Source organism: Copadichromis virginalis, linkage group LG1 (assembly GCF_057382275.1).
Source record: "Copadichromis virginalis isolate Kocher_CV1m ecotype Utaka linkage group LG1, C_Virginalis_male_GT1.1, whole genome shotgun sequence".
Taxonomy (NCBI): Eukaryota; Metazoa; Chordata; class Actinopteri; order Cichliformes; family Cichlidae; genus Copadichromis; species Copadichromis virginalis.
Window position 1 is genome coordinate 31697376 of NC_140618.1, and position 26757 is coordinate 31724132.

Consider the following 26757-nt stretch of genomic DNA (forward strand, 5'->3'; position numbering starts at 1 on the left):
TTACGCAAAAGATACCAGTAATTTGGCAAAGTATTCTTTTTTTTTCTGAACTGAAATAAAGTGCATTCACATCCTCTAGCAGGGTTTTGTATCTGCCCTTAAAATGTTCACCACCACCATCTATTATCAGCTTTTCCTTTTCTTCCTTTGCCCTTCTCCGTGCAGCCAATCATGATTAGAGAACACACTCTGGGGTGTAATAAAGGTCTGTTGCAAGCAATAGTGACCCAACGCCCCTTCATCTGTGAGCTGCTCAAACCTCCCAGCCTTGGTAGATAGTTGAAGAGAAAGCTGCTTTCAGTGATTGGAGCTCCACTTGACTGTTTTTTTAATTTTAACTTTGCCCTACTTCTGGCTGAAGAGCTCATTAAATAAGATCTTGTGCTATAGCTAGAAATAGGAAAAAACAGGAGGGGGGAGAAACAATAATCATGTATTTAGCCATGTGAGTCTTATCGCCTTTGGGAGTTCTGTCATGAGGCCGTAGAGAGTGTATATTATTTCCCTTTACCCAATTTTTAAAACACATCTAAAAACCTTTCTTTACCCACAATCATTCTGTGTCTTTGAAGCAAACATGCTCTGGGTCTTAAGGACAAAAATTCAAAGGAGCCAAGTTGGCTTTGGACTGAAAATAGTGAAGATTTTGCAGCAGAGCAACTGAATTCTTCAAACGCTCGACCGACTGCAGTCAGTTGGGACATGTGATGGAAATCGGCAGTGAGCTGCAGGTTCACTTTTGCTAGGAGACTTTGAGGCCCAGATGTCTTACAAAACCAAAAAGGTTTTCAATAAATATAACAGAGATTAACAGAACATGTTGCAATCACAGTGTGTCTCGCTCTGATATTGACCACGCCACGTACACCTGGGTGCATTTCATCATATCTCTGCTAACAGAAGTTCTCTGACATTTCTCTCCCACAGAGAAAACAACAACAACGGAAAAAAAAAACAGGAACAGAGAGTCTCCTTGTATGTTTACTTTGGACATGTTACTAGGAGGGGAAGTATTTTCTGCCCCAAAGATTTAAATCAGAACACCACTGTCTAGCCACAAATATCCATCACACGATGGTGAACTACTCTTTTATCAACTAGTATAGACACTATTGTGTTGTATGTACAATTATACCCTGGTGAACATAAATTTGTGCCTAAATGTGACCATTCATGAATTAACTTTTCAGCATGGGAATATAAATGATCTCAGTCTCTCACTCAGAGCAAGTCCTCATCACACTTAAGTTCCCCTTTGCCAGTTTTTTAGATTTAGCAACAACTTTTATATCCCTTAAATTACTAAAAAGGAATGCATAAGATCAAATCTAGTTACTTTTTGGTTAAATGGCTGCCAGCACTGCCCCTTTGGTGTGAGGACTTGCTGTCACCCTGCGGGTGTCTCTCTCTCTCTGTCTTCCCTGCTCAGTGAGAAGCATCTGTGGATGAGCTGGATGTACACGTGCTGTGTGTTTGTGGGCTTTTCCCTTGCAGAGGCTATTCACTGTGTGAGGAAAAAAAATGAAAAAGGTGTATTGTCACTCCTAATTTTCTCTGTGACTAATCATTTTACATGTGAGCATAGCTGAAATCACAGCACAGCCTTTAACTTGTATGTGGTGATTTTGTCAGACATTCCTCAGACTTGTTCACTTCCTCGCTATCTGGCTTTCCCTCGTTAATCTGCATGCTCCAACCAGTTTTTAATTTATTCTTTTGAGAAAAAAAACTAAGTGGAAAATAACAACATATCTGTAAATACTTTAGACTTTACCATGTTTGCCTGTACTGCCAGCACACTGATAGCTTTACATCTATTTGTGTTTCCACTGCAGTTGGGAGGATGTGGCATCCTGGGCGTCGGGGTCTGGCTCTCAGTGACCCAAGGGAACTTCGCCACCCTGTCATCATCCCTTCCCTCCCTGTCTGCAGCCAACCTGCTCATCGCAGTGGGGACGATCATCATGGTGATTGGCTGCCTCGGCTGTGTGGGAGCTGTCAAGGAGAGCCGTCCTCTGCTGCTGACAGTAAGCAGAATGGTTTTGGATTCACCTGCTGACTTTAAACACAAAGTTGCGATGATGTCATATTTTCAGATTACAGCTTTTACAGAGCACCATAGCTCACGTTGTTTTGAATTGTCTAGTGTGTGTGTGTGTGTGTGTGTGCGCGCGCCCGTGCATAACATAAGTACAGTTTTATGTGCTTCTGTTTGATCCGATTGCAAGAGGGCCTTTAGGGTTATTATTGTCATGACAACTATAATAAGGGATTTTCATAAAGCAACAGGTCTAAAAAATCATTTTTAGACAGCATGATTTTCAGTTTTGGGACACTTTGATATGATGTTGTGGTTATTTGACAGGTAACCATTTCATAAAAATGCTTTTAGTGCTGTGAACCACTGTTGCCTAGTTTTGCTTTGGTGAGCAAACTATATTGGTCACACTCATTTTATATCTGAGGTAGGCAAAGAGCACGTGGAGCACAACAATCAGAGTATGCTTTGGGGTTTAAAGTCTTGTTTTTAAGGGGAATATCTCTGCAAATATCTAACAACAACTGTTAACAATAGTGATGACAGTGATGCTGTTTTAATGCTAACATTAGCTTGACAGACGGGAAGGCTTCATAGCTACAATAGACTGATTTACACAATAAAGGGTTTTTCTGGGTCTTTAGACCACAAAAGCTTATGAAGTTCAATAAAGAAGATCTGCATTCACTCCTCTGCCTGCATTCCCGTCCAGGCTGTTAGTGTATTCTTTACTTCACTTCCGTTTTTCCAGCCTGCCAAACTTAATTTTGTCGTCATCGCTCTAGCCCAATCATTTTCTTGCCTGCCTTCTGCAAGCTAAACAGCTTCTGTTACATGTGCTTTAAATCTCAAATCTCTTCCGTTTTTCTGCATTTCAGACTCTGACTTCATGCAGTTGTGTCTTTGTCATTTTGTTTGTTCTTAGTTGTGTCCTGATTACTGTCTAATCACAGGAGCAGGAGCTGCATCACATCAGCTCTACAATCACTCCTGTTGTCTGCAAGTTCTCACTGCTAGCAAAGTCAATCCAGTACCCAGTCATGTTAGTGTACAGCTATAATAGTTAGCCTCTGTCTCATCGCTGGCCGTGCTAGCTTTCTCTTCTCTCTCCTGGCCTCTGATGGCCCTCAAGTCAAACGTAACTACATCAGTAACAACTAGTGAGGGGCCAGTCATCCTCTTGTCCCCAGACTCTGCCTTCTCTACAGAAGGTGTGTCAGCAGGATTGAGGAGATCCTTAGAGTATTCTTTCCACTGCTCAGCTATATCCTCAGTTGAAGTCAGTGGCAATCCTTCTACTTTTACTGTACACTGTGTGAGTATAGTATAGCTTTCCACTCCAGAATCGGGTGAATATTTACCAAAATCACTTTGTTTCATTGCCTCATTGAAGTCCTCCAGACCTGTGTTTTTGCTTCAGCTACCACCTGAGTCACATTGCACTTGGTCTGGCAGTATCTGTCCCACAAGTTAGCCTACACCGATAAGTCTGCTTCTTCAGCTTTATGGCTTCACCATTTGGTTCGGGGATTACCGCAACATAAGATAAGATAGAACTTTATTAATCCCTCGGGTGGGTTCCTCTGGGAAATTCGACTTCCAAAAAGCACAGCAACGACCGAAGTTACAGTTACAGAATTGTTATATATATATATATATATATACACACACACACACATATATACATATATATATATATATATATATATATATATATATATATATATATATACAGAGACAATATAAATAAAATATACAAAGTGTCACGGTTCTGGGTCCGTTGGACCCAGTAGTTTGAGTTTTATTATGTTTTAGTTTGCATCAGGGATTGTTTTCTTGTTCTCTTGTAGTGTTGATGATGATGATGTTTATTATTTGAGTTTCATGTTTCTGTGGTGTTTAGGATTTGTTCTTCGGTTGTGTCTGCTTAGTATTTGTCTAGCTCCATGTGCCATTGTCTGTCTGTCTCTCTGTCGAGTTTGTGTCTTAGTGTGATGGTTTCTTGTTCCTGTTTTATTGTGATGGTCTGCGTCTCATGTGAGTGTGTTCAGTTTTACCTTTGTCTCGTCTTGTTGATCATTCCCAGCTGTGTCCACCACCTGTGTGTAATTCCCCTGTGATTCTCCGTGTATTTAAGTCATGTCTGCCGTCATTGTAGTTGCTGGTCCGTCTGTGTATTCCACCCTGCGTCATCTGTGTGTTTCCCTGCTGTCAACCGCCAAGTGTTTCTGCTCATGTTCAGGTTCGTGTTCTGTAGTTAGTTTGTTCCCAGTCTAGTTAGTCATAGCTCCCTTTGCCGTTTGTATTTACTTTCATGCTCAATAAACCACCTTCACACCTTCACGACTGCCTGCGTTTGGATCCTCCTTCATTGCCTCCACACGGCTCACCTCACTCGCCGTGACACAAAGGGGATAAATAGAATAAATAGGAATAAAAAATAAAATACAAGTGAATTGCACATTTCAAGTATTGAGTCTATTGCACTGTTGACTATTTACAAAAAGTATTGCACAAGGTATTGTACAGTGAGGTGAAGAGGCACTACAGCTTAGTTGTTCCCCCCTCCTTTGTCCTCCTGTCTCCCCTCCCTCTCCCCTCCAGAGAGGAGTTAAACAGTTTGATGGCGTGTGGGACAAAGGAGTTTTTAAGTCTGTTAGTTCTTGTCTTGGGGAGAAGCAACCTGTCACTGAACAGACTCTTCTGGTTGTTAATGGCCGTGTGCAGAGGATGCCCAGCATTGTTCATAATGTCCATCAGTTTCTTTAATGTCCTTTTCTCTGCCACTGTCACCAGAGTGTCCAGCTTCATGCCGACCACAGAGCTAGCCTTCCTGATCAGTTTCTCCAGCCTGGATGAGTCCCTCTTTGCTGTGCTGCTCCCCCAGCACACCACAGCATAGAAAAGTACTCCAGCAACCACCGACTGGTAAAACATCCTCAGGAGCTTCCTGCAGATGTTAAAAGACCTCAGCCTCCTGAGGAAGTACAGTCGGCTTTGGGCTTTTTTATACAGGTGCTCTGTGTTGCATGACCAGTCCAGTTTATTGTCCACCCACAGCCCGAGGTACTTGTACTTGTTGACCACCTCCACCTCCTCCCCCTCTATCTGAACCGGCAGTGGACCTTCTCTGGACCTCCCGAAGTCCACAACCAGTTCCTTAGTCTTTGAGGTGTTGAGTTGCAGGTGGTTTGTGTGACTCCATGCGACAAAGTTCCTCACCAGACTTCTGTACTCCTCTTCCTGATCATCCCAGATACACCCCATGATGGCCGTGTCATCTGCAAACTTCTGAATATGGCATAATTCAGAGTTGTAGCAGAAGTCAGAGGTGTACAGGGTGAAGAGAAGAGGGGACAGCACAGTTCCCTGTGGTGCTCCTGTGCTGCTGACCACAGTGTCAACATGACAGGCACCTACTTGCAGCCACAGCTCTGTGCACCCTAAATATATCTGTCCAACATCCCCAACATCCGCTCTTGCCAACTGATTCAACTCACATCTAAGTAGTGATGAGTCGAGCTCAGCTCGTCTCCTCATCCAAGTGTCCGTGACATATGGCCAAAGACTTCAGGATACAATCACAAAATCAGTCATTGACCTGTGACCAAGGTTGTCCTGGTGTAACATGCGCTTATGAACACCCTTATGCTTAAACATAGTATTTGTTATGGACAAGCTGTGATTAGCACACAAGTCCAATACCAGAACAGCACTCGGTTTCGGGTCAGGCAGGCTGCTCCTCCCTGTCACGCCTTTCCAGGTTTCACTTTTATTGCCCATGTGAGCATTAAATGATCTCATTAGGACAATGGAGTCATGAGGTGGGGCATCCTACAGCACCCCACCCAGCAACTCCAAGAAGGCTGGGTGCTCTGAACAGTTATTTGGTGAATAAGTGCAGATAAATGTCAGGAACCACCCCCTGAGCCAAAGGGCAGGTAAAAAAAACCCTCTTCTGAGATACAGGTTATGAGACAGGGAATAAAGGAATACCCATCCCTGTCTGCTGGCTCTCACTAAGGGTGGCTCCAGAGTGGAACAGAGTCTGGCCCATTTCCAGGACCCTAGTTGCAGAGCTCAAGCTGTGTGTTGAGGTGAGCCCGACTATCTTTAGTTGATATTTCTCAGCCTCACACACCAACTTAGGCTCATCCCCCAACAGAAAGATAGCGTTCCATGTCCCAACAGCCTCAGCAGCTGGGGATCTGACCACCAGGCCGAGACACACTTGGAGCAAACATTCAGTATCTGTGGTCACTGGAGTCCCTGTGACATTGCTAACATGCTGCAGGTTGAATGTTCTGTCTGTGGACACATTGATAGTTTACATACAGAAAAGTTTTTTTTAAAACTCAGCAAAAATGAACAGAACCACGTAATATAACAGTAATAAACAATTTAATAACGTGAATGAAATTTATACTGTTAATAAGGAGCTCCTGGTTTTTCCTGAACTTGCAGGAAAAGAAAAATCTCAGCTTTAGCTTATGGGCCATATGGGGGCCTAGACTTATTGTCAGGGATCCTACTAACCTTTTTCAGTTTAATGCCTAGAAATACTTTTAGTAGCCTTGCTAATCCCAATAAAACAAGCTCTGTGGATATTGTTGGGGCACTGTTGTAATCACAGAAAGAGTTACGCATCATATAGTAAAACAAGAAAACAATATCATTTATCACTTTTTCAGTGACAGGATACTATCCAAAGTGGAATGTTTTTTTCTGGAAGTTGAAATGATTTTTATTCCTTCAGTGGTTTCATGTGCTTCAAACTGTAATTGGCTTTTCATGTAGTAGTTATTTTAGAAAATTATATTAGTACTAGATGGCAGATTAGCCCACTCTCCTGCATTCAAATCGATAAAAACTAAAAACTCCCTGTGGCTATGTCAACAGTTTCAAAGCACACTTCAGATGTCCAAATATTAACTACAATTAAGGAGTGTTTCCACCAAACTTTCAGCCTGATCAATATTATAATCTACCATCACTTATACAGATATAAAACATAATTCTTTTAAAAGCCGAGTGCCATGATGCATTTTAACCAAGTGTGAGTTTACAATTGGGGCTTCTGACACTTGATTTATCTTTGCTTTAGAAGAGAGCTACATGCAAATGTGCTATCATACCAATGAAATCATCAAATATCAACCACGTTTATGATATAAACAAACTTTAACTTGAGCTACGATTCTGTGAACAGGTATCCTTCAACCCAGATGCTTGAAGGATATTGAAAAACAAAACAGACAAACACATCAGACATTTCACAGAATTATCTGGAAGAATAATTCTATGTGGGTAAAAAATAGAATTAATCATTAGGAAAATTGCCCAGCAGGAGAAAGCAATTATGAGCTCTGCGGGAATGAGTCTTAGTGTCGATCGTTAACGTGATCCATGACATTTTTCCCGACAGTGACCAGACCGATCCCTGCTCCGTGTCAATAAAATGAGGCTAGGCAAATTATAAGCCTTCATCAATGAGTGCCAGAACAGCACGTTCTTCACGGAGATTAGAAAAGATTCATCTCGCTTCAAATTTTAGAGCTAATTAGCATATTGATCGCTGATGAGAGACCCAGAGCACTGCAGTGTTGCTGTGAGATATTTGAGGAATTACTTTTGCACTCTGTGCTGGAATAAACATCATTGCTTTCTGCAAACATTTTTTAATTTGTATCACCAAACATCAGTTATAATTTCCAAAAAACACAAGGCTTTTATTGTTCCTTAATTCAGGCAAGAGTGATATCTTTGTTTTTCATATAAATGTAAAACTACATCCTGATATTTTTTTAGTACATAACCATTTTTTTCCTAATGTGCCCTCCATGTTTAACAATGCTTTGGATAAAGTTACTTCAATTAACTAGAGTAAATTTATTAAGGAAACTCGAAAAAACAGTCTGCAATGCTCCTAATTAAATCTTTTTTAATTCAGCTTTAAACTAATACTAATACGATTTTGTTAAAAAATATTTTTACCCACACAGAAAGCATGAGGTTACTGTTTGAGATTTAGAATGAATTTGAACACTTGTGAAATATCAAGGTTTGCGCAGTGAGGTAAAGCTTAGGTTTAAAGTTTGGGTAGTAAGCTGATGAACTATCTAACCCTAGTTTAGATGCAGATAATGTGCAAACTCTGACTAAACTCGTCACTTCAGTGTAATTAGTGTAATGGTTCCCTCTCAATACAAAGAAAAGGTTACTGGAGATCTGTCATCACAGATATGTTGCCAAGCAACCAGGAAAGACCTCAGAAAGTCACAACACCAAGTCAAGAAAAACTTTAGCTTCATGTCTAAAATCAGTTCTTATTCCCTAGATGGTGGACTCTGTTTGCTGTCCACCGCTATATCGGTATTCTGACAGTAAAGATCGATCCATTTCTTTGCTACTGTGTGGAAAGATTTCTGGTAGCAATCCCACAATGCAATCGTTCGCATTTTATTGATTACATGAGTTGCATTCATCCAAACTGGAGCAAGAATTCTTTAATATTGTGTCAGCATCATTATTTACATGTATTAGATAATTACACCAAACACAGTTAATAGGTACAGTGACCGAAATGAGCTAATATGAGGCCTAGGAGACTGTCAGCAGGCACTTGTGAAATAATGCATGAATTCAAGCTTTAGTACAATTCAGGCAGACACTCTCTAAGGAAATAACCTCCTTGTGGCGGGGCATGGTCTGTGGCGTGGCTGCAGCGAGGCGGACACACCTGAGTGGCATCAGCGATCACGTCGCACCAGCATTAAAGCCAGTGCTGGGTCCTGACTGATTGTTGTTGTTGGTGTGTGTTCGGCTGCGAGCTGAAAAGCTGCAGTCGACCGTGTAAAGTACGACAACTGTGAATAAAGAAAGTGTATGCTGAAAAGCATGAACAAATTGTTGGGTCTGCTGTGGATTTATTATATTCCTGTACAGTTTTTGTGAGCTGCGCTTCGTTAAGTACTTCTGTGCAAATGCTTGCTAATGCAAATATATCACAAGCCAATCACATGGCAGTAAGTCGTGATCAAGACGATCTGCTGGAGTTCAAATTCAGCACAAGAACGGGGCAAAAATGTGATTTAGGTGACTTTGAACATGGCATAGTTGGTGGTGCCACACTGCTTTCAGCAGATAGAAAGCCAGCAGTGACGTAGAAAACAACTCCCAGAAAAGCACTTCTAAACATGTTGAACCTTCAAATAGATGGTGCCAATCCCGTTAGCTAAGTACATAAACTGAAAGTACAGTTCACATGGACTCACCAAAACTGGACAGTACAAGACTGGAAACACATCACCTGGTCTGTTTAGTCTTAATTTCTGCTGTAACATTTGAATGGTGCAGTTCAGGCTGGTGCTGGTGGTGTACTAGTGTGACTGATATCGTCTTGGCACATTTTGTGAACCTTGGTAACAATTGTGCATTGTGTATCCATCTTCTGATGGCCACTTCCAGCCGGATAATGTGCCATGTCACAAAGCTCCAATCATCTCAAACAGGTTTCTTGAACATGTCAATGAGTTCACTGTACTCAGATGGCCTCCACAGTCACCAGAACTCAGTCCAGCAGAACACCTTTGGGTTGTGGTGGAATAATAGATCTCTATCATGGACATGCAGCCCAAACATCTGGAGTAACTGTGTGATGCTATCAACTCAATATGGCCCACTATCTCAGAGAAAGGTTTTCAGCACCTTGTTGAATTTGTCACAAAGAATTAAAAAGGTTCTGAGAGCCAAAGCGGGTCCAACCGGATACTAGCAAGGTATCACTAGTAAAGTGGCCGGTCAGTGTAGCTATAAAGTCTATTTCTACCAGGCTATAAACATCTTCATTCACTATTTGAACCAGCCACAAGCGGCCATTCAAAAAATGGAGCTGTTGGATTGGAGGTTGTTGTGAAATAACAAGAAATCTCCCTGCATGACCCACCATTGTGTTAACTTATTGTCTGTGGTGTCTGCGCCACCACTTGCTGTTACATGAAATAAAACTACTTTAGAGAAGTAAACACAATCCATTCGCCCTACTGTAAGCTGTTTTGATTTGGTGAAGAGCTGCTAAGTAATATAGCAAAACAAGGTAATTAAACTTGTTTATCAAGTGAGATTGCTGTACAAGATTAGTACTTAGCATACGCAGAGGGAAGCGTTGGACAAAGTTTGAACACTTACAAGTCAGATTGTTGTTCATGTTCCTCTGACTCTACTGACGTAGTGCATGCAAAAATGGAGCATTGCCCTCCAGCTTATGAGCAAATAAAATATGTTTTATAACACTGACATTTATAAGTGATACCAGGAATAAACATGTCTTTTGTGGAAATAGGAATATCACATTTCCTTGCACCAATCACAAACAGGAATTAAGATGATCAGTAATTTATCATTAATTTTTCTGTGTAATTGTTGCGTCTAAGTCACAAAAACATGTTACAGATAGACAAATGTACTTATTGATAACAAAGGTGTTTTTAGCTGGAGTTTCATGTGAACTCTGGTCATTAAAACAGATTTGCACACAAATCCAATACCCTGTCCATTTAATTTGAAAATATGAGCCATTTGGGGACGCTTCCATTTTCAACAAGGAAATGGGTAATTAAAGCCATGTTTCAAACCAGTCAGTTTCTAAAGTCAATATATTTTGAATCAAAGGGCACTAAAGAAATGTGGCGGTTCTTCCGACAGATAATCAAGAAAGGTGAGATCACTGCATGAAAGTGGACGCAGGCTGTTTGCACTGAACACCCTCACATGGGTCTGAGGGATAGAAACTGTAAAAATTTTAGACCCACCGCATGAAAACAACAAGGCTATCACCTCAAACGCTTCCCTCCATGTACGCTAAAGGCCTAAAGGGCTCAGATATTGATTTTGGAGGCTCTCATGGACTGTGTGGCTGACGTGACTGCTTCACCAGTCTTGCTGGTCTGTCAAGACACAAAGAGCTACTGACGCTTTCATACTGCAAGGAAATCACAGCATGCATTGATCGCCGTGCCTAGACTTTGAGAACAGCTCATCCTAAGGCGCCACTCAGTGCTGCAGAGCCATATCAGCAGTGCTGCCCAAACAAGTCATGATGTAAATAACACGAGCATATATGCAAGGAACCCTCTGGAGTCCATTACATAAATTTTCATAATGTGTTCGATTCACTTTTAGTCTTTATAGACCAATAAAAGCTACTGTTCTTCAGCTATATTAGAGCTAAATGAAGAGAAAAATAAATCCCAGATCTCAAGTGAGTAATTACAACACGTGCTTTGAAATACTCTTCTTAAATACAACACTTTTTTTCTTAAAAAAAAAAAAGACATCTATTCTTGTTATCCAGAGTTGGTGTCCTGCAGTTTTTTGCTGCTCCCTGAAGGCATCAGCGAGATACAAGCCAGCTGTGGCTCATTAGCTCGCATGGAACGAAAAACTGTAATGGAAGCAAAACCTGCAGGACACCAGCCTGCCACAACTGGAATAAAGCCATTTGACTTTTATCTTGCTTATAGAGGTACTTGTGCTTATCGATTATAAATGTCTTACTCCTCCTCCGTTTAAGCTCCATTGTTGTAACTCCTAAGGGTAAATTTTATATGACATCCCACTTTGTGACCCCTTACAAAAGCAGCGAATGCACAGGGCTGCTTATAAGATTTCATGTCTCTGTGTGTGTTAACAGTAGATCCTCTTCAACTGGCTACAGTGCTACTAATGCACTGACTTATTTACTTAAGCAAAGAATCAGAGTAACTATTTAAAAATCAGCCTCGTTTGACGACAAATTTGTAAGCTGTAATGTTTTCACTCCATAAAAGCCTCATTTTGCTTTCTTTTACTTTGATCTTCTATAAATCTTTTTTTTCTGTACTTATGCGGCTGGAAGCCACTGCTGTAAACAGAATAACCTATTTCAGTTTGAATAATGACATTTCAGGGGAAACATATTGAGTCTGCTTCGGTAATGGGATCCAAGTCTTTGTTTCTAATAATTTATTGCTGCGAGTGCACAGACAGAACAAAACAACCCCACTTCAGTTTTAAGGTTTGGTGGTGATGTGTTGCTTACACGTCATTTGCACATACATCATTACAAGTCTGAGCTCAAGCTACTACGGCACAATTAAAGCATGATGATCTAAAAATGTATCTCCACTGCCTGCTGCATGTAACATTTGAGTGTTCTTAGACAACATCTTTGCAGAGCAAATTGGAAAGAAAAAAAGTTCCTATTTTACGTCTGAATTAAAACAACACTTTTACACAGAAAAATACATTTTGCTATGAAAGTTAAGTACTGGGAAGTTGCCTCTGTCCTATTAAATGAATTGTATGTCATCAAGATAGCAACTGCTTGATACTTCTGCACTCGACGTAACTGGCACGCTGTTATTGCTTTTATTATTATTAGTATTTCTATGCAGTTCACAAATGGATTTTCATCACTTACAGTTAATTTCTTCAGCCCTTTGATAATAGTAACCCACTGAAAGCAGCAGCTTGAAATTCCTCAAGCTTATTTAATAGCTTTCTTGTATTATATTAGAAAAGCAGAAAGCAGTATTCTGCGGTGGAACGATTCCACTGAGTGTGGTTTTTGCCTGTGGTCTAAAGGAGAAGTTAAAAACTTCCTATTAAGAGCAGAGTGATGGAGAAATATGCAGAGAGCCACAGGGGATGAGTCTGTTTGTTTTGCGAGCGCTGGCGAGTGCCGGTTTCTCCTTCTAAACGATGTCCGCTTGCTTGCTTGTAATTTCACAGACTGCGAGACACACCCCAAAACACGGAGAACCACCGAAAGACTGAAGAGAGGATATAAATAGCATTTTTGCGTTTTTCTTCACTAAAACATGCAGTGTTCCCAAATCGGGGTTGTGATGCAGGACTTTCAAAAAATAAATAGAAAAATGTTAAAAAACTTGTAAAAACTGAAAAGCGGCTCCAGCAGCAGCAGCAGGAGCTGTAAACAAGTTGTGACCTCCAGGAATAAATAATCAAGCTGGAGCAGAAGTGCAGAAAACTGCAGTTCTTCCAGTGGCCCCCTTGGGATTGGCAAGTCAGTTTCTACACCTCCTCCATTTAATATTCAGTAATACAGCAGAAATAAAAAAAACTGGTATAATTTCTTTTTTTTACAACTCCCTCAATTGAATTGCATTATGGGTTTATAATTTGGGGGTGTTGCCACTAGGAGCACTAATACAATTATTTAACAAATAAGATACCTTGCTGTGTGTGTGTACATTACAGACCAAGTAACCTGGTGAATGAAGAATTTTCCTCATATGCTACCTAGCATTCCAGCTCGCACTGGAACGGTTCGCAGCAGAGTGTGAAGCGGTGGGAATGAGAATCAGCACCTCCAAATCTGAGGCCATGGTTCTCAGCTGGATAAGGGTGGAGTGCCCACTCCGGGTCGGGGATGAGTTCCTGCCCCAAGTGGAGGAGTTTAAGTAACTCAGGGTCTTGTTCACGAGTGATGGGAGAAGGGAGCGGGAGATCGACAGACGGATTGGTGCTGCAGCTGCAGTGATGTGGACGCTGTACCAGTCCATCATAGTGAAGAGGGAGCTGAGTGTAAAAGGGAAGCTCTCAATTTACCCTCACCTATGGTCACGAGCTGTGGGTAGTGACTGAAAGAACAAGATTGACTGCAAAATTGAGCTTCCTCCGAAGGGTGGCTGGCCTCTCCCCCACAGATAGGGTGAGAAGTTTAGCCATGCGGGAGAGGCTCAGACTAGAGCTGCTGCTCCTCTAGATCGAAAGGAGCCAGTCAAGGATGGTTTGGGCATCTGACAAGGATGCCCAAACCATAAATAAACCTTACCTTAACTTACCCTTACAAGGATGCCTTACGGGCATGTCCCACCAGGGCAGACCCAGGACACGCTGGAGAGATTATATCTCTCAGCTGGCCTGGGAACGCCTTGGTGTTCCCCCAGACAAGCTGGAGGAGGTGACTGGGGAGAGGGAGGTCTGGGCTTCTCTGCTTAGGCTGTTGCCCCCGCGACTTGGCCCCGGATAAGCGAAAGAAGATGGATGGATGCTACTTAACACCAGTTAGCGTGTATATGTGTCTCTGTACAAGTCTAAAAATGACTGAATTCTGTTGCTATTGGGATAAACAAATGTTTTCTGTTCATATTTGGACTCCGTCTGGCTTCTTGTGGAAAAGAAATGGTAAATGCAGTTATAACAGTGGGAAGAATGCCTGCGGCAAAATCAGTCTGCGCTGAAAGTTTGACCATTGCACCGAATGTAAATTTGAATTTCTATCGCAAAAGTCAAAATAGCAGAAAATCAGACTTGATCCTTGCTATTTTTATAGTTTTGCTGGAGTGTGTTTGCTTTATTTATTAGTGTATGTTAATTATACACGTAAACTGTCTGTTGATATTTTTTAATATATATTTTTTTGCAAAACTGTTCATGAGAGAAAAAAAATCATATTATCCCAAAATATTGAATTTCTTGAATCCACATCAGAGAATGTTATTTTACTTCTTTAGCTACTAAAAAACATTAGTGTTTACTGGAATTTCACACAAGGCAGGTCTTTATCGCTCAGACAATGAAGGCTGACAGAACAATAGAAATTGATTTCAGATGGTTATTTGAGAGCGCCTCTTGAAGAAGAGCACAAGTGAGTCAAACGCACCGTGGGTTGTATGCTGCCATCAGTTTGATACCTAGTCGGTCTATCACCTTCCAGGGTTGCCACTGAGACTTTCATCCCTTCCACGCTTAGTGATTCATTCATGCAGGTGCTGCCAAAAGACCTTAGGGGCCCACTTGATGCCAGTCCTGTGAACTAGCAACACTCACATCCACTGTCAAGAAAACACCTGGAATACACAGAGGACACAGGAGCCATGAAAACTTTACTTGTACTGTGTTTTAACCCCCTGTGATGCTCTTTCAGTGTTTCTGTCTGAGCTGAAAAAACCCAGACAAGAGTGTAAAGTAATGCTGCGCTGCAGTGCTTTGAGCCACATGCTAAGGTTAGTATGCTCCCATGCTCAGTTCAGTGCATAATGATATTGTTAAAATGCTTACCTAAGGGTTGGTACGAAGCAGCACTAACAGTCCAAATGCCGGCTCTTAACTTGTTTCCCGAACCTCTCAAGTGTCCTATTTAAGAAAAGGAAAAGAACAAATTCTGCTTGCTGCTTGTCACAATTTACTCAAAAGCTCATTTCTGTCCCTCATGGCTCAGTCAGCTCTCTTACATGAATCAAATAAAGCAAACAGATACCCATAAAAGAATCTCTTTAACTCCAAACCCTGCATGAAAATTATTTTTACACTTTCTTCAATATCAAAACAAGATGTAGTTGACGGCACATCTGAGAGCATCACCAACACGAAAGCTGACAGCTCATTCAGCTCGTTTAAGGGTGTCAACAAATATATGCAGACAAATATGAGGCTTAGATTTCAGGTCGCAAAGTAACAAGAAAGTGACTTTATGTAAACAAAGTTCCAAGAAAATGTGAATTTGATTTAAGAATGAGGGAAAAATATCCATTAACATTAAATTGTCCCATAAATAAGGCTCTAAAATTGTTGCAGTTGAGGTCACCACAGCAGTCGCACGCTCAGCCTCTCCTTAAAACGAGTTCCTTTAGAGGTGGTTGTGATACACTCTATTTCCAAAAGTATTAACTCGTCTGTCATCGCACGCATATGAGCTTGACGTGCATCCCATTCTCAATCCATAGGGTTTAAGATGATGCCAGCCCACTCTTTGCAGCTATAATAGCTTCAACTTGTCTGGGAAGGCTTTCCACAAGGTTCAGGAGTCTATGGGAATTTTCTTACAGATGCGCATTTGTTAGGTCAGATACTGAGAAGGCCTGGCGCTCAATCTCTGCTCTAATTCATCCCAAAGGATTGAGGTCAGGACTCTGTGCAGGCCAGTGAAGTTCTTCTACACCAAACTCACTCATCCGTGTCTTTATAGACCTTGCTTTGTGCACTGATGCTCTCTCAGAGGCCATCCCAAAACTGTTCCCACAAAGTTTTGAGCATGAAATTGTCTAAAATGTCTTAATATGCTGAAGCTTTAAGAGCTCTTTTCACTGGAACTAAGGAGCCGAGCTCAGCTCCTGAAAAACAGCCCAACACCATAATCCCCCCTTCCACCAAACTCCTCTTGGCACGATGCACTCAGACAAGTACGGTTCTTCTGGCAACTGCCAAACCCAGACTCATCTTTCGGCTTGTCAGACAGAGTAGCATGATTCATCACTCACGGTGCCACGCTAGAATTCACTGAGCTCCCGAGAGCAACCCATTCTTTCATAAATGCAGAAGCAGTCTGCATGCCTAGGTGCTCGATTTTTATACATCTATGGCCACAGCTGTGATCGCAACACCTGAATTCAGTGATTTGAATGGGTGAGTGGATACTTTTCGCGATATAGTGTATGTCAGCTTTTTAAAAGGGTGGGCAGGGAAGCTGACTGCCTGCAACCTTTAAGCCAGCCTGCCAGCTAGAATAGCTCGACCAGTCTCAATCTTCAATTGCTGCATAACGCTGACGTGTGTACATGTATTTGTCCCCAGAGATCAGCCGATAATCGTGGTGCCGTTTCATTGAGATAGTTTTATGACCTTCAGGATCATTGTACAGTTGCCTCTCAAAATGTTTCACTCCTCAGCGTTTCAGACACTCACTTCCATGTGTGAGAGACAGAGCCATGTCCTAGCAGAGTAGGTGATGGATGAGCTCGTAACTGTTTTAAGCACTCAAATGGACCCGCAGGAAGAAGATGTATCGCCCATCAAGCAGCTACGCCTGGCCTCTATAGAGAGGAGAGGATGGCAGGGACTGGTGAGGAATAAAATGGGGCTCCTCTAACAAATTTAAAAGTAGAAGAAAACTGTATATCACCTCTCCCAAGCTGTGCTACTGATAGCCCATCTCCTTCTCGTTCTGCCTCTCTCTGTACTCTTGACCTGTCAGTTAGAAACATAAAGGCTTCAATCGCTCCTATTTGGCTGACTCTTCTTTCCTTGACAGTCTCTGCTCATTTCTTGCTTTCCTTACTTTTCTCTCAAACACGCTGGTTTTCTCTTCTTTTTATTGTCCAATTCATTTAGTCTCCACATAAAGACTCCTATTATCCTCCTTTGTTGTCCTTCTGTACTGTACTGATAAATGATGAGTTCAATGACTCATTTGTTTTCACTCTCCACTTTGTGTCTCCACAGTTCTTTATCCTGCTCCTGCTCATCTTCTTCCTGGAAATTCTGTCTATCATGCTTTTCTTCATCTACCAGGATGAGGTAAGTTGCCACTATTACTCTCATCGTGTTATATTTTATGGGTTTTCCTCACCTGTGCAAGATATTAATGACTGTAGAAGAAACTCTCCAATACATTGCATGCCCTTCATATGTCAGAGAGATTGTCGATGTTTCAAAGTGGGGCTGGCATCCAAAATGATGCAGCTCAGTAGCAAGGTTGTTTTGAAGTTCATACAAGCAGTGCTGCGTATGTCAGCTGACATTTTGCATAAACAATGGCTCAATGGGGCTCGGGCTGGTGCACACGCGCCTTTGGAGAGATGTCTGTGTCACAGTTTCCTTTCCTTGTTAATAAATCATATTTCATCTCTGCTCATCTATTTTGGAGGAATTTCGTTGTAAATAAACAAGTCAGACAAGAGTAAATAAGGTGATGAGCCATCCCTCTGCTAATATGAATTTGTAATCCCTTCACATTTTCAGCTGAGGTTTTATTAATGCATTGAACGGATATGTTAAATTCCTCACATACTAGTTTTAATTATGGGCTTGAGGGCTGGCTTTTGAAATAGGTATGAAATTTTAACAATCAGTAAAAGAGCTTGATTTATGCCTTGTTTAACGGTAAAGACACAGATGAAAGCACCGACACTCTCTGCGTTCTGTCCACAAACATCCATCAAACTGAGAATAACAGACGTCATGTTGACAGTGGGTTTTAATCAGACTTGATGAGATTAGTGAGATTACTCAGCGAATTACACTGCAGAGTAAGTCTGGGTCAATGCAATCAATGGATAAATATTTTAAAATATAGCGCTTTTTATCGCAGTTCCTTTATGTTGGTCATCACAACTAAAATTACAATTAGAAATTGAACAGAAATGAGTAGGCAAATTAAACTGCAGTGAACAATAAAAACGATTTGCTTTTGTATAATTTAATGGTTCCCCCTTTAAATATTTTGTGTAACATGCAACAAAGTATTTTTATTTCATTACTGGAGATAAAAATCTTGATTTCATTCAGCTTTTTTTTAATCAATAAATTATCATTACTCGTAGCAATAATTGAAAGCCACAGAGACTGTTCGTCTTATAAGCAGTTCCTAAACAAAAGAAATAAAAGCATTTTTTCATTGTAATGTAAAATTAAGAAAACGCCTCAAGCAAGCTGAAGTTGGACCATTTTCATGAGAAAATTATGCTCGTATTTTTCTTTATTTAATCTATTTAATCATCAAGAGAAGCAGGCAAGTGAAGTGGACGCAAACTGTAGAGCCTTGTAATTAATTACTGGAAATTTCACAACTGCTTCCATTACATTATTCATCTGCTGGGACAGAGACCGCTACCACCAAAGACTTAGGCCAAGGACAACCCTGGTAGTAATTTCTTTGTAGATTTTGGTAAACAACAACCTACTTTGATATTTCCTTGTGTTTTTATTCGGATGATGTTTCCAGCCGTAGACCTTGGACCTGCGTCTACTTTGTTCTGGCTTTTATGTCTTCGCTGCTATAATTCTGGCACGATCATAGAATTGCTTAATGTGTCATATTTCCATCACAGTTTGTCTCTGGTACTCTAATTCTCTGAATACTTGTGGACTTGCAGGTTCCTCTGGGCTTTCATCCAATCAGCGGTACTCTGTTTAGCCTTTAATGAATGTTGTCTTGTGTCACGCCTCACCTTAGTATCTGTGTTCCTTAATGTTGAGTGTACCCCATTATTCAACCTCTAAATAATTCAGTTTTGTCTACCCAGGAGGCGATTAACGACAGAACAAAGTTTTAAAAAAATGTTAGGGATTCTGCAGAGCTTGGGCACTGTGGGAAATCATTCACAGTAAAGAATGGGTGGCCATTAACAGGGTGAACTCTCTCGCTTTTTAAACAGCCAGACGCAGGACACCTAAAAGTATTATTGTATCTTTATATAGTAGAAACTGTACCCTAATGGAAAATATGATTACAAAAAAATTTGAATATTACAAAGTCCCCCTCAGGAAACGACCGCATAAGTCATTTTTGTGTAAGCTGTTTTTATGATCTAGTTATTCTTTCATCCGTGTGATGTCACTTTAATACTGGATGGAACTCAGCTCTGTGGTAATCTAGAAAATCGAGCTTTTAGACATTTTATAAAAGGGCCTGTTTTGACACAAACCATTACTTTAACTCTTAATCAAGCATAGATGGTCAAAACAAACCTGAAATGGCTCCAGGTGGAAGTTCAGCTCCAGTTTCCAGATTGAAAAATGTCTTCTAACTTGGAAACAAACCTGTTAGTTAATGCACAATTTGCTTCACTGCTGCTGTTGGTAAAAAACCTGCATAAAGCAAATGATAGATGCATGTTTGGTGCTCAGAGCATAATGCACTTTCCTACAGGGTAGCATACTTACTGATTTTACTTATAACAAGCTTGAGTCTCATTGTTGACTGAACATTAAATCATAAAAAACACTCTTGTTACGTGCTGCGTCTAGAAAGACCAAACACAGAATCCAGATTAGGCACAGCTGATAAAATGAGCTGCTATTGGCCATCAAATGAAGAATCAAAGTCCAATAAGAAAAGGAAAAAAATAAAGTACAAGGACAACACACAGAGCACAAGCAGATGGTAATTAGATATGTACAGGTGCAAAGGAGTTACAGACGGCTGCAGATGAAAGTCACAGTCACAGTGGAGGGAAAGGAACAAAAATGGGAAGTAAAACCAAAATTTATCAAAAAAAAACATGATGTGACCAGAAGAAAAATAAGTAACAGAAACATGAAGACACTGAAATGTGAAGACAAACATTAATCATGACGACAGAGACAAGCGAGCAAGGAAATGGGACTAAGATAACACTAGAAACAACAACAAAGGATGGGGAATCCACGGGGAACATGACAGCTTTAAGCAGTTTCAAGATATTTGACATCCATCCATCCACTTATCCAATTAAGGGCTGCCGAGCCGTTGTCACAGTGCAAGAGGGTCATTGCTCGTTTTAGTTAGCTGTACCTAAACAAGTAGTAGGTTTTTTAGTTGTAGGAGAACATAGTGTAAAAGTCTGAAATGTCTTGTTATAATATAGATTTTTTTCCACCCAAAAGAAACACTGTGGGGTGTTTATTATTTGGGGAGAATTTACTGTGTTATGATGTCAAACAGAAATGTTATTGAGTACAGACGTACAAACACCTCCTCCATCACTATAATAACATCCTGGAAGCTGCTGGGAGTACAAGACAATGTCTTTCCTCCCGTATGCAAAGCCCTCCAGTTACCATAACTTAAACCGAGTGCAGCAGTAGGTGCATTTTGATGAACTCCATCCCCGTCTTCAGGGATGGTCACGCTTAGTGGTCTGCTTTATTACACCTGCTTTAGCACTGATAAAAAGCTCTGTGATGTAGCTGCAAGCTACTTGCAACAGCCCACACATCTTGCATGCACCTGAAATGGTCATCGTTTGTTTCACTTTGTTGGCTACTAAGGATGATGAAAAGGTCCTGTGAGGTTAACTTCAGTGGACCCAGCGTGGCTCAGAATGTCAAAGGGAATAAAAATAAGTCTGACTCGGGGTGGGGTGGTGGTACTGAAAATTGATGTATGGTGCTTTATACTATCTCCATGTGGGTTTACTGCCTTGTCCTCTTGGCATTTTTATCACCTCGCGGGAAAATTACCCCATCGGACAAGCACCAACAAAGCAACAGAAACAGCAGATCACTTGCACTATTTTGTTTAGGGATCAGGAGACTGGCAGCACTATTAGAAGTACAATGTGATGCATACTGCTACCAATAATATCATACGTCACAGTAGCTGTATTATTAGTTGAGCTGCAGAGAAAATCTAATCTCATAACAACAAAGGTCTTAAGTATAAAGGCTAATGAGCCTCTCACACCTCTTAAGTGTAGTCAGTTAATCCAGTGCTTGTTAGCACAATAATATGCCAAGAAAATAAGCGCTTAGTGTTAATCACATATTTAAATGACGTCTGGTGTGTGGACAGTGTATTGCTTCTCCAAAGTATCCTAAACAAGGAAATATCAGGAGAAAGCCAGTTCAACCAATAACATTCATGCATGGAGAGCTGAAGGGGAAGTGGAAATTCCAGGATCCGTTTGGCAAGTTGAAAGAATTTCATTTCAAACCTTTTATCATTTATAGCAGCAGCTTCAAGACCCCAGAATCAGTCTTTCTCTATTTGTCATTCACAAGCCCAGTATCAAAAAATCAACAAAACAAGGGGCCCTTATCAAACACAATTTCCAATATGTCCCAGCGGTGAGTTCAGCACACATAATTTAAACCATACCTGCAAGCTGCTGATCAGGAAGAACCTTCAAGTTGGAGGCATCGAGAATAATGTGAGGTGTTTGTAAGCAACAGTTTGTAGACTTTAATCTCCAGACATGCGAAACGGGTGTTAAAAGGTCTCAACCAAAGTGCAAGTAATAGAGTAAATACTTGGAAACCAACCACTGGAAAGTGGTAACACTGAAAAGGTCAATACAAGTGATTCAAATTATTGGCCGTTCCTCCTCCGGGTTCTTGATAAGTTACCCCCAGGGTCCATATAAAGCTGTTGCACAACTATATTGATAGGACCTCTCGTCCTAACCAATCAATAATGAAAAAGCTGTTTGTGTACACTGATTTAGAAAGCTTATTACATTAGTTTCCTGTACACTGCAGTAGATTGTACAGTTGTATTGGTTTTACAGCCGTCCACTGCAGAATGAAACCACCACATATCAATATTTGGTTGTGAGTGCAGAGACACACACAGACTCCTTTACTGTGTGAGCGGCTGAAATGAAATCAATCAAATAGACATATCTATGAAGTAAGAATGCTCTTTGATTTAAGATTCAAATCCAATATCTGCTTGACACCAACACTGATACCCAGCAGACTTCTGCATCTGCTGGGATTTTTGAGTTCAAACACAGTCTGCAACAAAGGCCCTGTAGCAAAAATGTTTCATTTTGACATATATGAGTTAAAATGAAAAGAAGAACTCTGCTCTCAGATACTCTTAAACTGCTCTGTGTCATCAGCCTGTGATGTTCTTTTTTTAGGAACACTTATCATATTCACTTTTCAGCTGGAATGATTTCACCTCGGCGTGCTCCGTCTGCTTCTGCTAAGAAAATGCGACAATAGTGACATTAGGAGTTTAGATTTAAATTGAGGGGTTGAGAGAAAGGAAAATTAACATAATAGTGAGAACTTTAAGTCAAGAGTATATCTCTTAAGACCATTAAAGGCAACTTGTCTTGTGAAGCCATACTCTTAGAGGGATTAACAATGAAAGTTCAGACAAAAAACAACAACAACAATGACAACAACAAACTTCACAGCTCTCAGTAAGGTGAGGAATAAACAGGCAGTTTGGTGAACTGCTAATCATATGATATAATACACAGCTCTACAAGTGCTACTATTGTTTATTCAGTTATGTTCTATTAAAATCCTCTGAACTTAAATAACTAAAGCCTTTATGTTGTCACTAAAAATATAAATCATGCAAATCTGATCTGCATTTAGATGATTGCATAATTCAGCAATGAAAAAGTTGCACTACTAAAAATTTGCTTTAAGTTGTTTACGGTATAAACAGATTGTTTTTTATAGACTTCATTAATATGAACTGCTTTCCTCATTCATAATTCTCCATTTAGTTGTTTTTCTGTTATCTGTGGAAAATAAATTGAATTCAAGCAAATTTCTTGTGTAATTATGCCCGATTACAAAACTGCAACACCAGTGGATTTGAGAAACGTATTTCTGCTGTCAGAATCACAAAGCTTTCATTCATTGTCATTTACTGTAATGTTTGGTGACTTCTCGTAAAATCAAAAAAGCCGATAAGCGGCATAAAAAGCAAGCGATTTGGGCTTTGTTCTGCTGTGGCTTCATCATAACATGAGCATCATTCTAGAGTGTAGCTCATCCTGTCAGGATCATTTGTGTCCTCAGCTCTACACGTTGGTACTCAAGAGGTAAGAGCAAGATGAGATATTTCCTCAGTAGGTGTCTGTCATGGGTAGCAGTAATTACATATTCGCTTGTGCACTTTGGGACCCGTCAAGGTGAGCTAATGCAATCGTAAAAAGGAAGTCACAAAGAGCTATGGCCAGGCTTACCCACTACACCAAAAGGGTATTGGCCATTAAAATATAACATTAAAATATAATAGTGTCCCTGTTTCTTGTTGTACTGTAACATCGAAAAGCTTAATATGAAATACTGGCCACATGTTTTTGCGACTGTTAATCTCAGACAAACAATTAGTTAATGGTTTGGAAACAAGCAGCTAAATCATGAGCCACTGATGTAGAAAAAAAGAAGTCTTGATGTACAAAACATGTAATATTAAATATCCTTTATAAATATTAATTCATGCCTTTTCCTTATGCAAATGAACAGATCCAATCAGACCTAATAAAAAAATGTGGTACTATGAGATATAACTAAAATCACTGGAATAGATTCAATCAGTGGATCTTGACTGACTGATTTCCAGTCAAACTTTGATGTCCGTTGTACATATGTACATTTATAAATGTACATAACCACTTAGCTTACATTTCATTTTATTTTGACAGTAAAATAAACTGGCATATAAAAACAGTAATGAGATGGATTCTCTTAAACATTTTCCATGGTTTGGTAATGATGGTAGAATTTTCCTATATTTACTGGATTACAATCAAATAGCTTAAAAACCAGTGTTATTCCCATTGATCCCAGGGCTAACTACCAAATGAAGTCATGCCAAACTTAAATCCTGAAGTTAATCAGACAACAGATGACAGAGGAAGTCAGATATTCTCAAAGCTTTCATGAACGAGTGTCAATTTAGGAAACCAGGCTGTAGTTGAGGCCTGCAGAGGAATAGTGCACACATCAAAAAATAAAAAAAAAATACAAAATCTGGAAACCAATCATTTATTTATTAACCATTAAGCTGCCAGAAAGATTCCCTGACAGTGTGCGAATGGGGTGCAGTTTGTCACAGTAGCCAAGCAAAGTAGTAAACGTAGACATTGGCAACTGCCCTAATTTCAATCATGCCTGTGATGGACTAAATAGGCTGTTACTGTCAGTCTGCAATGTGTTAAGTTTTAAAATGTAAGTTGTACTTTTGGTTTATGTTTTTATGTTTCAGTTCATAGGATGGTTTAGTCTTTTGGCCTTTTTCAGTTGATTGAACTATTTTTGAGGAACAAGTCAGGCTCCACTTAAAAGTACAAAATGCTTTTTTCTTATCGCTGTACATGCCAGAGAGAGTTTGTCATGGAAACTCCTTTGTTTTTGGTTTTTGTTAAGAATGCAAAGCTGTGACACCATGAGTGTAGTGGGTTGCTGGGTTGAGCTTCATGTTAGCACAGATACAGGAGAGAATCATCAGTGTAATCAATTAGTAGCAATGCCATGTTATTCATACATATCCAAAGAAAAGGAATTATAGTGCTACCCAGTCCTACCTTTCTCTTATTAAAAAATAAAGAGGGGGTGTTTTTGTGCTTACTCAAGTTAATCGAATGTTATTGGAGAGGTTTATAGCAACTCAAAAAAAAATAAGCGACTTAAACTACTTCTTTTAATGAATGAATGCATAGGTGCAATCAGCATCACAATGTGTCATTAAGAGGGAGGCCTACGGTTAAGGGTTGTTTTACAAGCCTCTAAAGACTACAGAGAACAGATGGTCCATACAAATTTGCTGAACACATTTCCTATGTACCCATAGCTGCAATATATTGTGTTGTAAATCATTCATGTGCTAAATAGATGGGTTAAAGCAAAGCATTATTAAATAATCCTAAGTGAACTTTCATGCCTCTGTGAACAATGAAGTGAAACACCTTTCATCTTGTTGGTTGGGTTTGAAATTAATATCTAGTTTTTCCAGCGAGAGAATGGATCGTGGTAAATTTTGCTGACACGCATCATTTCTCATGAGATCCAGCACCTGTTTCTGCTGTCAGGCGCTCTCACATCAGTGTCTCGTCTTCTTGGCCATGTTCCAGTTTTGTTCGCCTTAACGTGAAAAATTGGGAAATAACTTGATACGGGGAGGGAGAGAGAAAATGTATCCGCTTGTAAACAATCTACCGTACTTCATATACAGCTAAAGAGCAACCGTTCATGCAGTAAAGGAATCTACGGTACATGAAACCCACTGAAACCCTGTTTAACGTGTGATAGCTCCACTTTTTCCACATCATTACTGTTCTGGCATCAGCCATCAAAACATTTTAGCTTGTCAAGATATCAAAATGCCACACCGCTGTCAGAATACATTTCAAGCGTGAGAAATTTTCATTTCATGCCAACTGCAGTAATGCAATTAAGTAAACACCCCTGGCTAATCAAGTTACTAAAATACACCCACGTCAGGGCGATGTTTATATGAGAGACAAATTGAGATGATCGGCAAACCGACAAGACATTTGTTTGTGGAGTGCTGGAATAAGTGCAGCGGGGGAATATGCAGTTTGATTACTGCAGATGATGTTGAGGAATTCCAAACATGGTTATTATAGGTAATTTGAATTGCAATCAGGCAAAAGGCAAAAATATACTTACATTTCGTCAACTTGTAATTGAAACCCGATATGATGAAGAATGTTGCATTTATATCACGGTGCTTTATAATTGAGGATTCTAATAAGGACAAAATTAACATAATGAGGAGTTTTATTCCTAAAAACAAGCAAAAAAGATGAAGTGTTTTTTGATTTGTAAATAGGGTCTCCATGTATTACATTCATAAACCACTACCAACATTATCAACATCCACAAGTAAAGTATGGCAGGATGGGGATTTTAACAAAAGGTCTAGGGTTAAGTCTAGGGGCTCTGCACTATAGCAATACCTCTTTAGGGTGCCTGTCTGTATTGGTGACCTTGAACCCTTTCTCTGGCACCTGCCTAGAGTGTGTTTACTTGTGTTTGCAGGCAGATGAAAGTCAGAAAGCTGAGCCATAGGAAAAAGTTTAGGAAGTATCCTATCTGAATGAGAGGATGAACAGAATATTTGTCTGAACTATGTTCAAATGGTCCCAGTGGAAGGATAGTCTCAGAATATGTCAGTCTCCTCAAGAATTCTTTTTACACTGAAGAAACCTGGTTTCATCAGAGTTTACATAACAGGACAGCGTGTTTCTACTCTGAGGTAAAAGACGGGGCAAAAGAATCTGAAAGTCAACGTGACTGATTGCGTATGTGTTTTTACGTCTTTAAACCTAGTTTTTTTCCTGCTCTATCGGTGCATCATTTTTATGCTTCAAGTCATGCCTGCACGTCAGAGGGATTCTAATTTCAGTTTCACCTCTCAGTTGAACTACATTTTTCCTTCCTGTTAATTCAACAAGTTCAAGCCTACTTGAAGTTGGACTCCTAGGTATATTTTATTGCCTCAGATTATATATTTATTTTCT

The 26757-nt window shown here is 40.2% G+C and overlaps 1 protein-coding gene across 4 annotated transcripts in view; it reads left to right on the forward strand.

Annotated features, from left to right (window-relative positions):
• Nucleotides 1–26757, forward strand: part of tspan4a (tetraspanin 4a) — a 194360-nt gene that overhangs the window by 128042 nt on the left and 39561 nt on the right. For all 4 annotated transcript variants that reach the window (XM_085459723.1, XM_085459732.1, XM_085459709.1 and 1 more), the window contains 2 exons: nucleotides 1836–2027; nucleotides 17264–17338. In XM_085459723.1, the coding sequence (XP_085315849.1) occupies nucleotides 1836–2027; nucleotides 17264–17338 (267 nt within the window). The remainder of the gene's footprint in view (nucleotides 1–1835; nucleotides 2028–17263; nucleotides 17339–26757) is intronic.